The 16717-nt window shown below is 39.1% G+C and overlaps 1 protein-coding gene across 2 annotated transcripts in view; it reads left to right on the top strand.

Annotated features, from left to right (window-relative positions):
• Positions 1-16717, top strand: part of MAPK10 (mitogen-activated protein kinase 10) — an 86646-nt gene that overhangs the window by 36338 nt on the left and 33591 nt on the right. For both annotated transcript variants that reach the window (XM_064450380.1, XM_064450381.1), the window contains exons 4-7: positions 505-563; positions 2108-2246; positions 3507-3672; positions 6877-6948. In XM_064450380.1, coding sequence (XP_064306450.1) covers positions 505-563; positions 2108-2246; positions 3507-3672; positions 6877-6948 — 436 coding nt within the window. The remainder of the gene's footprint in view (positions 1-504; positions 564-2107; positions 2247-3506; positions 3673-6876; positions 6949-16717) is intronic.

Genomic DNA, 16717 nt, shown 5'->3' with positions numbered 1-16717 from the left:
AAAAGCAGTACCTCTCATAATGGAATTTGTGTCAGCGAGGGTGCATATGTGCCCTCAAAGGAATTGAGGCCATGTCAGAGAGCAGGAAGGTCTTCTGTTTTATTTTTAGTAAGATAGTCATTGATTATTTGTCCCCTCAGATGAACATTATTCATATGTAAAAAATTTCTGGCTGTAGCACAAGGACTGCTATGCTAGATTGCGCTGAAGTTTGTCTCTGAACCTGTAGCTTCAAAATTCAGAGGACTGTCTCACCCTTAGCATTTTGGTTTGTTTCTAATCCGTCTCTCAGAAACCATTTCAAGTGCACCTAGAAGAAATCTTAGATCTGTGGTATTTTATTTTGAATGTTGACAACTTTTTACTGATATATAAAGTGAGCAGTGTTTGTAGAAATTGAGCAGAGAAAAAACAGAGCTTATCCTTTAACACACACTTCAAAATGGGTTCAACTGCTTACATTTATCAATTCTCTTCATCCTTTTGTCTTACTTTGCTTTTCAGATTATCAGTTTATTAAATGTCTTCACACCACAGAAATCTCTGGAGGAATTCCAGGATGTGTAAGTAACACAGGCAGTAATTAAACTAAAGCTTTAGAGATGTGTGGGGCATTATAGTGTGCTTTGAAAGCAATAACTCAGCAAAATACATAAAATAAGCCCCTCTAAAAAAGATCACGTGTAGTCTACACTGTGGGTAGACAGATATTCTGCATTCCCATATTGAAAGCACTTTTGACACTTAAAAGGTGCAAAATACCAGGTTTCCTAAGCGCTGCAATAGTGTGCAAAGCCTGCTGGTGGCTCTTCTTGAGAGGGTTAGTGTGTTTGTATTTGCCTTCATGTGCAGAGGAAGGGGTACGAGTAGTTAAAAGGGCCTGCTTTTGTGTTTTTAGTTTGCTTGGGAAAGGATAGTAGTTATGTGACTCCCTGACGTTTGTGAGGTTTTGAAATGTGGCACTTCATTTTGAAATAATTTCCTGTAAAATAGACTGATATGAAATATTTCCTCATTTCATATTTGTTTTGATATAACCCTTGACTGCTTAAAATTACTTGCCAGGGGAAGTAGTGCTACGTGTAGAGGACAACTAATGTCTCTGCTGAACATTGCCCTGTTGCACAAGCATTACTGTGTGTAGTATGAACCTGCCCTGAATTAACTTTTAAATATTCAGTGTTTTATATAGTTGTACTCCTTTTATCTTTCAGTCCTTCCCACATTCTGTATAGGTTGTATGGAAATGTATTCCCATTCTACACCCTAGTATCAGTAGTGGAAACAGACAGATAGCACTGGGTGAAGTCAGGCAACTACTGTTCTGGTTTTGGTATACAGAATTTCTGCGTAATATTTTCACTGCAGACTTACGCAGAGCAGAGGAAGGAACTAGTGCTGGAGAGAAGACAAGGTGTGTAGCTCACATTGAAATGAAAAGCTGGTGTTTTCCCCAAAGTTTGAGAATGATTTGATGTAGAGTTACAATTGTCTCATAAGAAATGAGCTGATGTGTTTAACTTACTGCTATAGGGGATTGGGTTAACATCCTGCTGAGGCTGTTAGTGAAGCTTATTTATCAGAAGCACAAGACCAATTAGTTGTAATGAGAATTGTGTGAAGTCATGCAATCTTAGGCAAATTTTTCAAGACATTTCACCTGGGGTTGCATATTTTAGCCTCTCAGACATCTATACTGCTCTCCAATTCCTACTTGTACTGTGGTAGCCATTCCTCATAATGGTCAAAGGCAAAGCAGTCGTGTCATTTGGAAGAGCTTGTGGCTCTTCCATTTTCTGCATGTGTCGGTGTTGTGCTGCCTGCCTATGTAGGCTACAGTCTCTGCCATGGGGAATGCACCAAGAAAGGGCCAGCAATCCACCTGTTCTGCTGGGATGCTAAAAGAATGGTGTCTGCAGTGAGATGGTACAGTGAGAAACAAACACCACAATGGTACAGTTGTGAGTGAGCCCGGTCTCTAGCTCTGTTGCGCCCAGTCATCAGAAATAAAGTGAATTTTGAAGCGTGAAAAGGCATTGTTACTTATTTAAGATGATGCTATAGTTCCTCTTCAACCCAGACAATAACCCTATGATTTCTCATTCAGTTACCTGGTAATGGAGTTAATGGATGCCAATCTGTGCCAGGTCATTCAGATGGAGCTAGACCATGAGCGAATGTCTTATCTACTGTACCAAATGCTCTGCGGTATCAAGCATCTTCACTCTGCAGGAATTATTCACAGGGTAAGGGGCCTTTAGTTTAAAACTTAAGGCAGCATATGACATTATCATGAAGACTTTAGAAACACTTGAATTTCTTGCGTACTGTGGATCGAAGCTCTATCTCCCAGTAAAATGACTGTAAACCTACAAGTCATAGTCCATCCCCTTAACAGAGTAGCTTCATGCTTGTGTTAGGAATGAGATTTGTGAAGTTAATCAGACAAAAAAGTAATGTGATTATAAAACAAAACAAAACAAAAACTATATAATAAGAGCTGGAAACCTTCAAAGTGATTATGATCTCTGAAATATGTAGATAAATGTTATGTACATCTACCGTGCATGACATTCAGATGCTTTGAATGGGTGTTGTGATGTGGTCCAAGTATTGCTTGATCACGATCTGCAGAGGTCAAGGCATATGGAATTGGAATATGCCATCATTCATGTGTGCTAAAACAAATGAAATGACTCCTAAGAATATATTAAATGCATCCTCTCATTTTGCTGTCCCACGTCAGAGTGCTGCGCCTGGTAAGGATGCGGTACCTGGCTGTGAATGCCAGAGGCAGCCCTATGGGTGACTGTTGACAAGAGAGGGAACGGCTCATGTGACTGTGAGCAGGAGGCAATTCTGAATGGATTGAAAATACCCTGAGTTAACTTCTTTATTGAGATGTGCTTTTATTAATTTGGGATTTCCAACTAAAAAAAACAAATCCAAAAATATTTCCCTTCTGCTATGAGAGGAAGAAGAGAAGGGCTGATAAAATGGGTTACAAAGTGGAGGTTGTTTTACAATATACAGAGGTCTCCTTTCTCGGCATGTTGTATGTTTAGTGAAGGATGATAGATTTTGCTTCCAGATAGTCATCCAGCAATGGATGAATTGAATTATAAATGAAGCATTAAGATATCTCCAAATGTACAGTTGGAATCAATGTGTTAGGCTCACAGCACACACAAAAAAAAATACTCAAAGCAGCACTCTAATACTAATCCTAGTTTCTTGAACTTCTAAATGCAATTAATTTAACACCAATAGGCTCCTGCTATCCAGGTAAAGCTCCACAGTATGCCAAGTTAGAACACCTTCCAGAAGAGTTTGCTAGAGAAACAGTAGCAAGGTTTTGCTGTGCATTTACAAGTATTTCTGATAGTAACTCTGAGTGTCAGGAGAGTAGAAGAATATTTGAAGGGTGACCTAAAATATCAATCCATGTCACAGCTGTGCCTGGCTTTATGAAGGACAGTCATATGTCTTTTCACTGTCTTTTGCAGGATTTAAAACCAAGTAATATTGTGGTAAAATCTGACTGCACGTTGAAGATTTTGGATTTTGGACTGGCCAGAACTGCAGGCACTAGCTTCATGATGACTCCATATGTGGTGACACGTTACTACAGAGCACCAGAAGTCATCTTGGGAATGGGCTACAAGGAGAACGGTAGGGCTGCAATTTCATAGCAAGCCAGTGCAACCTGAAGTGTAAGGTCTACCTCTACAATTGTAAGGGGCACCAGAAGGAGAAAAAGAAAATGTAATGGGAAATGACATCTTGAATTTAAAAGGCAGGTCATTTAGAGCAGTTTCTCACTGTTGTGAACTGTAGCTACAAAATGTTTTTGGGATACAATGCTGGTGAATTTATCAGTGGGGGATTGCAGAGTAATGAGAAACTTGTTCTTCATTGTGGTTAAAATTAACAAGTACAGTTAGCTCTTTCTGACCAGAATGTCTTTGGCTTGTGGCTGTGCACCAGTGTGGGAACCACTGGAATTGCTGAACAAGTGATGTGTTCTAAATTTAAGTCTGGGTCTCTGAATTGTTTGAGGGGAAAAAAAGAGGTCCAAGCTGAAACAGGGAATCCTAACTCTTCCAGAATTTGTCCAAATCCAGAGCTAGATCTGAATTTCAGGAGTGGTTTCTGTCTTTATGATAAGTTTAAAGTCTCAGGTTTTGCTGACAGGTTTCATGTGGTCAAGATCTAGGTACAAATTTTGCAGTTTTAGGGTTGGTTTTTTTTTTTAATGGAAAGCAGAGTTGGAGAGAAGAGGAAAAAGCTGAAGCTAAAAAACCATGCATCTAATTTGTATGTAATCTCCCTAGATGTAAATAGGATTTTGCTCTGAACAGTCTGTGAGGGATCTGGATACCTCTTGGTGCCTGGAAAGATTGTGAAAAGCAGGTAGGGTGTGCTCACTATAGAGAAGCAGGTAAGGAAGAATTCACATTTTGCAGGGGAAGAAGGGAAAATTTTAAGTGATTCTCATTTTGTAACAAACCTGAGAATTGCATCCAAGTGCCAGGTAGACCAGGCAGGAAAGAAGGGGATACAACATATAGTGGAGAAAAATCTGCTATAACTCAGATTCTGCTGTCAAAAGCTACCACTTCTGTGTTTAACAAGGACATTTTTTGATGATAAATACAGCAAACATCAAAACCAGGAGTTTATTAAAAAGTCTCCTACTTAATTTACGTTGAAAAGATTATCTAAACTGTGGGACAACTTTTACTAACAGCCAACTGCCTCCTGTAAAGGGCAGTGAAGCTGCTTCTGGAAGCTGATTCTGTGAGTTAAGCAAGAATAAAGGCATGTTCACACACCCTCTTCCAAAATTAGCAAGTCTCTGCATGAATTATTTGTAATGTTTATGAATTTACATTACACATTTTAATATGAAAGTCTAAAAAGAATACAATTATTAAGCAGAGTCTAAGCATACAGAATAATTTCTGCATCTTCCTTAAACTATTCTGTAACTGATATTTTTGATAAGTGCCATCAGAAATTTGAACTAGGCTCAGCATGCTTTAGATAGTTCCTTAGTAAACAGAGTTCCTTCTATTGTGAAATGAATTATTTTGCTTTTTTTTTTCCTCTTGAGACATTTAGTAGATGATTACCAATGTTGTTGTTATTGTCCCTGAAAGGACAGATAAAGCACTTGCTTTTGACAGTATTGAAATTGCACCAAGAAAAAATTAGACACACTGTTGCAATGAAATAGACAGCTGGGAAGGTACTAAGAATGTTTGCCACATCCAAAGGTCCTGATCAAATGCCAGTTGAAGTTCACACAGAGACTTCCTTTGACTTCCCTGGGCAATGAATCTAGCTCAAGATGAATGATCTAGTCTTACTTGTAAAGTGATAATAACGTAAACAGAGAAAGAAAACAAAATATTTTAAAATGAAGGTCAGCTGTCAGAGGAGCCAGTGTGCTTGAAGGCTCTGATCCAGCCCCCAAGGAAGTCAATAGAAAGGGTTGTTCTTTGCTTGCCTGCTCTGGCCTATTGGCCTATGCTGCCACATTACTAAAGATCCTCTACTTTTTTTTTTTCCCCTTTTACTACGTACACTGCCTGTATAAGGGCTGTTCACTGCTTTCATTTTCTTTCTGCACTTGGTTGGCTAAAGATGCATAATTATAACCAGTTTGCTGCCCTTCTGTGGAAGGTCCCAAAACTGTCACTATGAAGAAAACTCTGCCACTGCCTCAGGCATGCTCTTGCTGTCCCATGCCCCTGATACCTGTACCCTCCTTTTCCCAAATGGAACATTCCACCTTTATTTTGTTTTACCAAGAAATCAGTTGTTTGTTTGTTTCTTTGGTTTGTTTTGGATTGCTTTTGAAGGATAAGAAGGGGGAAGAAAAAGAGGAGACACTGGTAGTGTAGGTCAAACACAACCACAAAATGAGGATTCAAAGCTGAGAAACAATGTAGTCTTCTAAAGCATTTGAAAGACCTTTTTTCCCTTCACATGGAATATAGGTCTTTTCTCTCTGTGCATATCTGTCTAGCCTTTTTGTTTGTAAGACTTAAAGGGCAAAAGCCCCACCCCAAACCAAGCCAAGTGGATAACGTGACTATGCATATTGCATCTAAAAGCCAAAGGCAGGATCAGAAAGATGAGAAATGCTCTTTGTGTTGTTGGTACTTGTCCTGCAAAGTGTTTGTTCTAGCATTTATTTTGAGCACCTACACAGTAAAAAGCAGAGTCCACACAGGTCACACTCTCCAGTTCTTTCCAGTCAATATGTAGGTACAGAGATATACATATAGATAGATACCTATAGATAAGACATAGGTACAAATCCTGAAGCAGGAGTTTTAAATAACCCTTAAGAGTGGTATTTATCCATATGGTCTTTACTCGTGTGAGCAGTTCCATTTGGAACCTCTTGTGTACTGCTGCAGAGCGACTCAGTCCTGCAGGACAAAGCCTACCTTGCCTGGCTGCAAGTAGGATTTATTCCAGATTATCATTATCTGGGTTTGTTGGTTTTTTTTCTTAAAAAAAGAAAAAAAAAAGTTGTTTTTTCATCATAAACTCATTGTATACCGTGGGCCTGTGCAGTTGTTAACTTGATCTTACCTGCTAGCTGTGGACCTTTCCCCAGAAATGTGGATTTAAAACTTTTTCCACCATTGTTACCAACTACTGTTGAGCTGACTGACACAGTTTTTACTTTGTCTATTTTAGCTTTTGGTGAGACGTAAAATAACCCAACAAAACCACAAAACAAACTGTACTGTTCTGGTCAACCTGCTCTTTCTCCCCTCCTTTAGGAGTGAAATGTCGTAGTTAACTTTGCTTTTTTTTTTTCCCTTCTTCTTCACTTCCCTGTCTCTGCTGTTCTAGTGGATATATGGTCTGTGGGATGCATTATGGGAGAAATGGTTCGCCACAAAATCCTCTTTCCAGGAAGGGACTGTATCCTTGTGCCATTTGCTGCAGCTTCACCTATTATTTGTTCCTCTCTTCCACCCCATCCCTTTTACCATATAATGACTGTACCAGGAGTGTAAGATAGAAGCAAAAAGTTGAATCCCAGAGGTATGAGTAAATGAACAGAGCACACTACTGATATGAACAAAATTAAAAATGAAAAACAGATGCACAGAATTATTTCAGTCAAATAAGTTACTTTATTTTAAAACTCCTAATCATTCCATTTTATGTAGTCTTTATGTCGTACTAATAAGCAATATAGAAAACAAGCATTATGATTGCAAATTGGATAGCTTTACTTATTCTTCAAATGAAAAATAAGAAAAAAAGAAAAAGAATCCAAACTTGGCCCATCTGGTTTCTGTAAATCTGTTTTTCTGCTTTTATGTTTTGGAAATAGTGACTTCATAACATTTGTGGTGACATCATAATCTTTTGCTTGCTAATGCATCATGGATTTGGATTAATCTCAATGCTGTATGGGCTCAGAGTTGAGTCAATACAACATTTTTTTATTCTTTAAAACAAAACAAAGAATTTGACTCGCCCAGTTTAAGGCAACCATTTATCTGTTGGGGTGTCCAAATTGGCCTGAAATCAGATTCTCTTGATTTAAAATTGGACTTTCCTTTACTTGCATGAGGTCTGTGTCATTACTTAAACTGTATTTCCCTCTAATCTTGTTGTTCTTGTCTTGGGTGATATTATTTTTACCACTTCCAAGGTGGTGAAAGCAATATTAGAAAATGAAAACAAAAGAGGAGGTGTTTGCTTAGCCTTTGGTTTATCACAGGCTAAGCAAAGCAATTTGCCCACAGTGTTTGGGAAGTGTAAGTAGTGTGTATTTTGCCCATCAGAATTAAATGCAGCCGTATAACGTTTTCCACTTTTCAGAAACAAAAAGGCATATTATTTTCAGCAAATTGGCAGAAAGTCACCATAAAAATCTGGCATAAGCAGACACTGGCAGTTGGTGTGGAGAAAACCCAGCCTTTACAGACATGTAGTCCTGGAAGTAATTTTTTTTTTGCTGTCCCTTGAGTGATTCCTGTAGTGTTTGATAGAGTTAGGTCTTGCGTGTCCTATTTTCACAGCTCTCCTGACTTTCTGAGAACAGCTGTGCCCAGTAGCCAGGTGAAGATGCAGTTATACTTTACTGGCAGGTAGATGGGGAAACTGCATGTATCTCCTGTTTGCTGAGGAGGAAACAGTAACATTGTACTGGCGTCCAGTCATATAGGAACATGGACTGGAAAGTTATGGGTTGCAAAACATGACAATGAAGTAAGAATGGTGGTGTTTCTTAGTAGTTGATATCTTTGAGATGTCACTCCATAGGTACTGAGCTTTTCCTGCAACATGTGGAGCAGGCTGCACACCACCTTGTGCTGTAAGCTGAATGCGAAGAGCAGCTCCCAGCATTCATGAGACCCGTAATTCAGTGTGATAGTTATGATGTGTTTCAGTGGTAACAACACCTCAGAAACACCATCATAACTCTTCTTCCAAATACTGTGCTGTTTTCTTTTTTTAATGAAAAAACTAACAGTTTTTTTTATAAAATCTAGATGTCCTATAATACGCTTGAGGTTCAGCTGTAAATGCTGAGGATATTTCCATTTAGTCTATTTGGAGAGAAATCTGAGTTTTTAGTTGATAAGCAACTAGAATACAGGAAAAAAGCTATTTTAATGTAAAATTGAGTACTGTGGTTAGTGGGTTGCTCTTCTTTTTGAACAACAAATAGTATTTAAGAGTCATGTTCTTCTGCTCATTTCCAGAAAGAAATAAATGCTATATAATTTAAACAACACAGCTTTTTAAAAATCATTCAGACATGATAATTACTTTGTTCCCATCTGGCTGTGACAACAATCTCATGTGGTGGTGTCTTATTCAGGGATAACAACAGAATATTTTAAAAATACCTTTTAACATTTCAGTATTAGTTAGAAATAACAACTGTTGTTTAAGAGATGCAGAAAACTTTGTGTAATTTGTGGGGTAGTCCTACGTTTTAAATCATCGGAAATCCCATACCCTAAAATGCAGCGTATGTGGGCTGGGTAACAACTGCTACCACGTTTTAGTGGTGGGTTTATTCAGGTGAGTTGGAAGGATTTCTTTTTTTTATTAAATAAAAAAAAAAAAAAGAAGAATTTGTATATTAATTTCCAAGTCAATACTCATTTGTTAACCAGTTTGACCCCATGAATAAGGGTTTTCAGTGTTAGAATGACTGGCTTGTATATGGGTCCATACTGCTTCTCCCACCATGGCTGTTGAGCAGATCTAGTTGCCTCCTAGGAAGAGCTGGAGAAGCATTTATGCAGCTGCAGGTACACTTCACAGAACAACATTACAATAAAGCTTCCCTTGGGCTACTTAAGGCCTTCTACCAGTGGGTTTTCTAGCTGGAAGGGACAAGTCTATAAGGAAACTAAAAGTTTTGGTTCTTTTTAATTATTCAGAAGAATGACTACTGTGCGTACTTGCTATCAGTGTAACGAGCTTACTCATTTGTAGTGTGAAGTAAGAACATTAATATATGGGACAGTATGCATCGAAGAAAAATTTCACAGCTGCTGCCAAGTTTTATGGAAAGAAAATTTTTAAAAAGGTAATCTTAACTAAACCATTGCACTGAGTTACGCCATTGCACTTAGGTGCTGTTAACTTTAAATGAAGTTTCATTTTTAAAGTCTCCATGGAAATTAAAACACAGAGAAGATTAATTTCAGATCATCTCATCTACATAAATAAGAAACTCTAAGTTACTATAAGAAAGCTCTGACATCTGTGTAGACTACAGATAGCAAGAAAGAAAAAAGTCCAAACTTACTCTATGTCGCTATGAATATCCAAAATGGATTGTGAAGGGAAGCCAGCATTAACAGATCAAGTTAATGTTTTCTGTGGCCAGATTTCCAAATATTCCTTTGTTCGCCAGTTGTCTTTGAGTGGTGGGATTAAGAGATGCTCTCTGACATCTGACAGAGAGTATTCCATTGTATTTTCCCAGGAATTTATATGGGAAAAAAAATTCCTTGCTGTAGGGAAAAAAATCTGATTCAAGAAAGTCTTTTAGTAAAAAAAGTTTCCATTCCATCATTCATTGGCAGAATTTGTGCATTTGCAGTATGATCTGCATTTATTAGCAGGTAAAATCCTAGTGTTTTGAGTGCGTGTTGGGGATTTTCTTAAACTTTGGTGTAATAAAACCTCTGCACTTTTCTTTGGTGCAGTCTGTTGTTTTTCATGTTCCCAGTAGTATTTTCTTAAGCCTTGTTTTGTCTTCAAAAAAAAAACACACCAAAAAATCCCCCAAAATTTAGCATCAGGATTATTTAAAAGAGACTATTACGAATGGCTGGCCTGGCTCTCCGGATTGGATCGGCTGGTACATGTTAGCCTGCTGCTTAAGAGTCTGTTAGCTATGATGGCATTGATGGCAAAGTTTGGATTTTATTCAGCTGGATGATTTTTCCCTGGGTATATGGTATTTTGTTTGAGACTCAGGATTTTTTTTGATGGTTTTACTGGGGGAAGTTTGCTCATATGGGGTGAGGTCTGGCTCAAAGAGACCAGCATAGCTGTGAAGATGATTTGGCTGTTGCCATTCTTCTATTTCTTTTTTAATTCAGATATGTATACTCTAGCAGTTTATAGTGCCATTTGTACTTAGTATAAGAACTGCATGCTGCCCGTGATCTGCATGGTGTTTGGAGTGGATCCCAGCTGCTACAATGAAGATGGTTCATCGCTTGTTTCCCAATACTCCCCTTAAAGATTTTCAGCATGGGTCTGGACATGCAGTTTTGAAAGTGGCCAAGTGTTGAGGTGTAGATATGTGCTACACCTACTGCTGCCTCATACATATTTCAGCCAAGGCAAGTTAGTTGCCTTTTTAGGCACTTAGGAAAATTGGATGGTCTCAAAGATCATTTTTTTTTCTGTTCCCCCCCCCCCCCCCCCTTCTGTGCCATTAATCAGCTTTTGCTTGATGGCAACTCTACTAATTTGAGCTGAGTTTCACTGGTACAGTTTAGCAGAGAATTTAGAACTTGGAGACAAAACAGATAGTACTGAAGTGTCTTTTGTCAAGAGTGTGTAGGTATTTGGTCAGGATCAAAGTAGAGGACTGGAACACACTCAAAATCACATATCATTTATCAGAAATGAAAATATACAAGTATACTTAAACGATATGCTAACCTGTTTGTATTGTAGCAGGAGAGACTACCTGCGGGATTCCTGCTGGAAGAGGTAAAATGAGCATACTTGAATACTCTTGAGATATGGGAAGAGATACTTGAAGGTCAAAATTTAAATTCATCTAAAAAGAGGGTCCGAAGCTAGCAACTGCAGGATCTGCAAAACATGTTTTAAATGTTACTGTCTGTTAGGTGCAATGTAGTGTGTTCCACATTCCTTGGCAAGCTTCTCCATAGGGGTCTCTTACTGCAATGCTTATTTTTTATACACTTATATTCAAAAGAAAATGGGAGACAGGGAAAGGCGTGAGTATTCCTCATGCCTCCACTCATTTTTCAGCTTGCATCTCAGGATTCCAATGGCCTTTTCTTAATATACATATACCTCTTAATATCCTGTGACATCCCTTCCCATCCCTCTGCAAGCTCTGGTGTTCTGAAAGGGACAGTGGAGCATGAGTTACCAAGTAAAAACAATAGTTTTTCAGCACTTGTTTGGAACTGCAACCTAAGAGCCAACCTCCAAGGAAGAGCACAGGTTTGGATGTAATTCATATCTCCTTCTGCATTCCTCTAGGTGGGCCAGGCTCTGGCACGTGCCTGTCTACTGCAGATCAGTTCTGTCTGTGCAAAATGAAGTTGAGCATCTGCTGGTCTGAATCCCAGAGAGGGATGGCTCAGCTGTGTCATAAGAAGGCGTGCTGCATATCAGTTTGGAACTCACAGAAAGTTTTTTTAAAGAAAAGGATATAAATTCATACATTTGTTTGAAGCATCAAACTTGTAAAATTGTGGCAACTCCCTTTTAGGCCATCTAGAATCTGTCAGTAGAGTAGCTGAACTCTATAGTGTTTTGCAGCTTCAGTTGCAGGTAGTAAATTAGAAGTCAATAATGCAATATTCAAACACTTTGGAACTGTGTTACTGTTATTGAGAAATAATAAGGTTTTAATTACATCCTGTGGAAAGTGGTGTTTCAAATTAGAAAGGAAAGACTTTCTCAGGAAATCTTAATGGATTCAGCTAATGCTGTGCTGAGCACTTGTTAAAACATGTTGAAATTCATGCATATAATAAATACAAGGATGAAGGGAAGGTTTCAGGAATCTCAGTGAGGTCCTAAGATTGGAATGTCACAAAACTGGGAGTTTGCTATGATTTAGACAGAATTGAGGGCAGCAAGGGTTTGGTGGGTTTGGGAGGGTTTTAATCTTTTTCAAGCGTTTGAGCCATAGTTCACACTTGTCATTAGGAGTACTGCACATCATGAAGTTTCCTTGGCATTGGCATTCTGAAGCCTTTGTAGCTGTGCTATCCAGAGCTTGTGGGGAAAAAAGCAGCTTCACCCATGTATTACCAAGAATTACCAAGTATTTTTATAAACCATGTCCTTTTTTATTGCATAGAAATAACAGAAAAAAAAACTGTAAAAACAAGGTACAGTGTCCAATACAGACTGCTCTATTTTTCTTCCTGAAAATTCAGTAAGGGCCTAGAAATGGTTCTTCAGAGCAGATCTCAGTGCAGACCTGCAGGAGCACTCAACAACAGAGATGGACGTAAAGGGAGGTCCTACCCAGCAAGGTGTCTTTTCATTTCAGGAGGGTTTGGAGAGAGAAACTCACTGTGTTGGGACAGGCATGCTCAGTCACCTTGAAATTCTACTAAAGTTTGCACCTCAGCCATTGGGAAACAGCACTGTGTGCTAAATATTTTGGCCTACAATTACACAAATAAAATCAGGTCTCATAATTTGCTTGATAAATATGTCTATCATAGTCTTCTCAAGTCAGTTTTGAGGACACGACCATCTCTTTCAGCTTGCAGAGGGGTTATTTCTGCATCACAAAAACAGGAGCTATTACAAATTTGAATGTTGGCATTCTCACTAATGCTCTGGGCAGAGAGAGAAACTGTGAACTAGCTCATGAGGTTGAGAAAGGTAGCAAAGCTCATTCAGCTGTGCCTGCCTCTCTGGTCTCCAGAGTTTCCCTTGTCATGCATTTCATTAATTTTAATTGGAATGTCATGATTTTCATTGAATGATAACTGGAGCTTACTGAGTGCAGGTCTGAAGAGCCACCTCAGTAGGAGTTTTAGCAAGGACAGCTGCAGATTTTCCTTATGGCGTCCCTTTCATTATGTTTTGTCAAGTCCCAGAGAACCTGCAGTTTGGCAGGGGGAGAATGCAGGGCCATTATGAAGGAATGAGGAAGGAAACGAGCTATGGTGTCTTCAGTGTTAGAGTGACATCCATGCTTTTTCCAATTCATCCAGCATGGTAGGAGCAGCTTTCTGCAGAAACAGAAAAGGAAATTGTATCCACAGCTGAGTTACAAGGGAGGTGTCCATGGAAGGTTAGCTTGGATCCTTTCCATATAGAGACATCTTTGTCTAGTTCTACAATTCCTGATCCTTCTGCACCTTTGCTGAAGGGAATCTGAAATCTGGAAGAATAAGCAAGCACTCATTTGGGTCAGTACGTGACACTAAAGCACAACAAGGAAAAGATGTTTTATTAATGTTCTTCAATCCCGACTCTCAATCCTCACCATTAATTCTGATCACCTTCCCTGTGAAGGCTGTGTCAGCAGCCAGACCAGACTGTTTCCCCAGGACACAAGAAGGCTTAGGGGTCAGGGGGCATGCATGTGCAGCAACAGAGCAACTTCTGTTCACCCTCCTCAAACTCTCTTGAAGCCCCTGGGGAGGTTTTGGAGGTTCCTGTGGAGGACGGGTTAATTCCCCAAATGTTTTGCAAGACAGCCTTGACACAATCTCTGTAGAGAGTATTTCTTAACTGTTTGGCATAGAATCAGAACCAGGAGGTGGCCCAGAGGTTAAGATTTGGTGTAAGAGTGAAGTATTTCCTTTGTTGAGGAGAACACTTGCATGTGGTTTGTGGTGGGCATTTATTCAAGGGGGCTATGCCAGGGACATTTGGTGTCCTTGGAAAACTTAATTGTGTTTTGAAGTATATGCACACTCAAGAACATATTTCAGAGCGGCTCTGCGCAATAATCTGATTTGTATAGATTTTGAACAAATTAAAAATCCCCTACTCTTACTAATTCAGGACACAGGTATTCTAATGGAGAAGGGGCTTCTTATTAAGGGCTACCCAAATCTCAAGAATTTGACTTCAGAGAGTTGTGAAAAGTTGTAGGTTTAATTCGTTAACACTGTTTCATGTGATCTTAAAACATAAAGGCAAATAGTTGCTAAACTGAAGTTTTACCTAGAGTCACACAGGTCTCTGACTATGTTAGCCTGCATTTGATCAAAGCTTAGGGATATTCCACATTGGTGGAGTAGTACCAGGGTTCATTAATATCTTGCATTTGGAAACAATCTTCAACCAAAATTAAGCTTTCAGTGCTTTGGAGTTGAATGCAAATGTTTAGAGATTGTGGTTGGTTTGTTTTTCTGATGCTTGTATGACTGAAATTACTCAGGCGACATCTGGATTGATGTTGGACTAAATGAAACTGAGGTTTGAGACTTAAGTCTCTGTACTGCAAGTCTTTTATGGAGCTTTGCACGAGTCTCGGTGCCTTAACGGGCTTCTGACAACCACTGCTGTATATGCTGAAACTTCAAACCCCCAACTAACTACTTTTCTTAAACGCACAGTGAAACTCTGGGTTTTGATTTGACTTGTTTCAAATTGGCTCAGGAGAGAGAAAAGAGGCAGCAGTCAAGAAGGCACTGTTTTTTTCTCTTCAGACATTGGTTATATTCAGATGTTCATCTTTGCTTCTTCTGATTTGGAAGTTTTCAAAGAGCTTCCCTCCCAAAACCTCAGGAGTAAAGGAGAATAATCATCTCTGCTTTACACAGTTTAAAGTTTAGTAAGTTCAACTTCTGTGTCTGTGCTCTGGAGCACAGCATAGAGCAGTAATGTCAGAAGGCAGCCTCTGAAAATAAAAAGGAATTAATAACAGATGAACAAACAGCTGCTTGCTCTATCTTTTCCTGATATTTTGCATGCCATTTAGCTTGTGATGAAAGCAGCAATAATTTGCATCTCTAGGTTTGCTTATTGCTTCCAAATAAGTAGCCTTTTATTTATTTCTTTGTTTATTTATTTATTATGTAGTGATGAAGCTTTTCATATGCTAAATAAAGCAACAGGGAACCTTAGACCCAAGGCATGTAAAGGTTTCCACAGATAGGACATTTGCCTTCAGAGTCAAATCCACTTTAAACTGTTGCTCAATATGAAATTATAAGAATAAATTTAACAAAGCAGCATGATGCTTTCATTTTTTTCCCCACAGTTTCTGGCCCTGAGAGACCAGTCTGTCCCTTTACTTGCTTCCATGCCCTATGACTTATCATAGAGCAAGGACAGCAGAGGTAATGTGGTTTCATGGTACTGGTATGGGGAAATCGCCACCTTAATCCCATACTGGATATAAGGAGTCTGATTTTTATCTCATGTTCTAGTGTAAATTGTGGTTAGTTTTGCTTGACCCAGCTGAACTGCTCTGCTCTGTACAACATAAATAGTCCCCTGGTTTGCTCTGAATTTCAGTGCAGAAGGTACAACTTAGTGCTTCTGTGTCTCAACTGCCATATTTAGAAATCACCATTTCCTATCATGGCTGATGAGATTCTCAGGACCCCTATTATGGACTGCTGGCTTCACTGAGAATCAGTGGAAGTGAGCCAAGAGGCAAGCATTAAAGCATTATTGGAGTTGAATGATCCCAACAAATTCTATTCATACCCCTGAAAAAGGGCTAGATATGTCTTCACAAGGACCCAAGTTCCTTTTGTGGCTTCTGGCAGTTCAGCTTGTGAAACTATGCATGGATCTCTGGTAACTGAAAGGATAAAGGAAAAGCCATTTGCATATCCTCATTGAATAGAGAGACCAGCATTCATTTACAATACAAAGCAGTATAAACCTAGGTAATTAATGCAAATAAAAACTTAAAGAAGACAGAAGTAATTGGTAAATTTTAATTACAAAGTTGTATTATGAGACAGTAGCCAGCTGTGGGTCTCACTTGCTTTTCTGTATTGTATAGTATTGTCTTTCATCCACATGGGTAAAGAAAGCTGTTGGGGTCGATTTTTGTCAGACCTGCTATGTCCTCATGAAACTTGTGTACTCAAGCAGAAAAGCTTCTGCAGAGAGCAAATGGCAGGTCTGTATCTGCGGTGTGGGCTACAGGGTCTGTGCTATAGCATGATTGGATAAGTCTTCTCATTTATTTGTTATTCTGTTCCTGTTTTCTTGTTTACCTTCATTTCATTTTTGTTTTCAGTTGACATGTGGTCAGTAGGGTGCATCATGGGAGAAATGATTAAAGGTGCTGTGTTGTTTCCTGGCACTGATCGTATCCTTCCTAGCAGCTGTTTTGGCCTCAGTGGGTACTTCCAATCCTTTTGCCTCCAGCCCCTTCCTACTAGACTAGTGCTGACATACATTTGTACCATACCTCAAGAGCTAGATTAAGTGCTGCTGCAAAATCCTTGTGAACCGAAGTGTCAATAAACCACTACTGCCTCTCAGTTAAAAGCCTTAG

This window comes from Phalacrocorax carbo, chromosome 4, assembly GCF_963921805.1.
Source record: "Phalacrocorax carbo chromosome 4, bPhaCar2.1, whole genome shotgun sequence".
In the NCBI taxonomy this organism is placed as follows: domain Eukaryota; kingdom Metazoa; phylum Chordata; class Aves; order Suliformes; family Phalacrocoracidae; genus Phalacrocorax; species Phalacrocorax carbo.
This window is presented reverse-complemented; position numbering and strand designations above follow the sequence as displayed.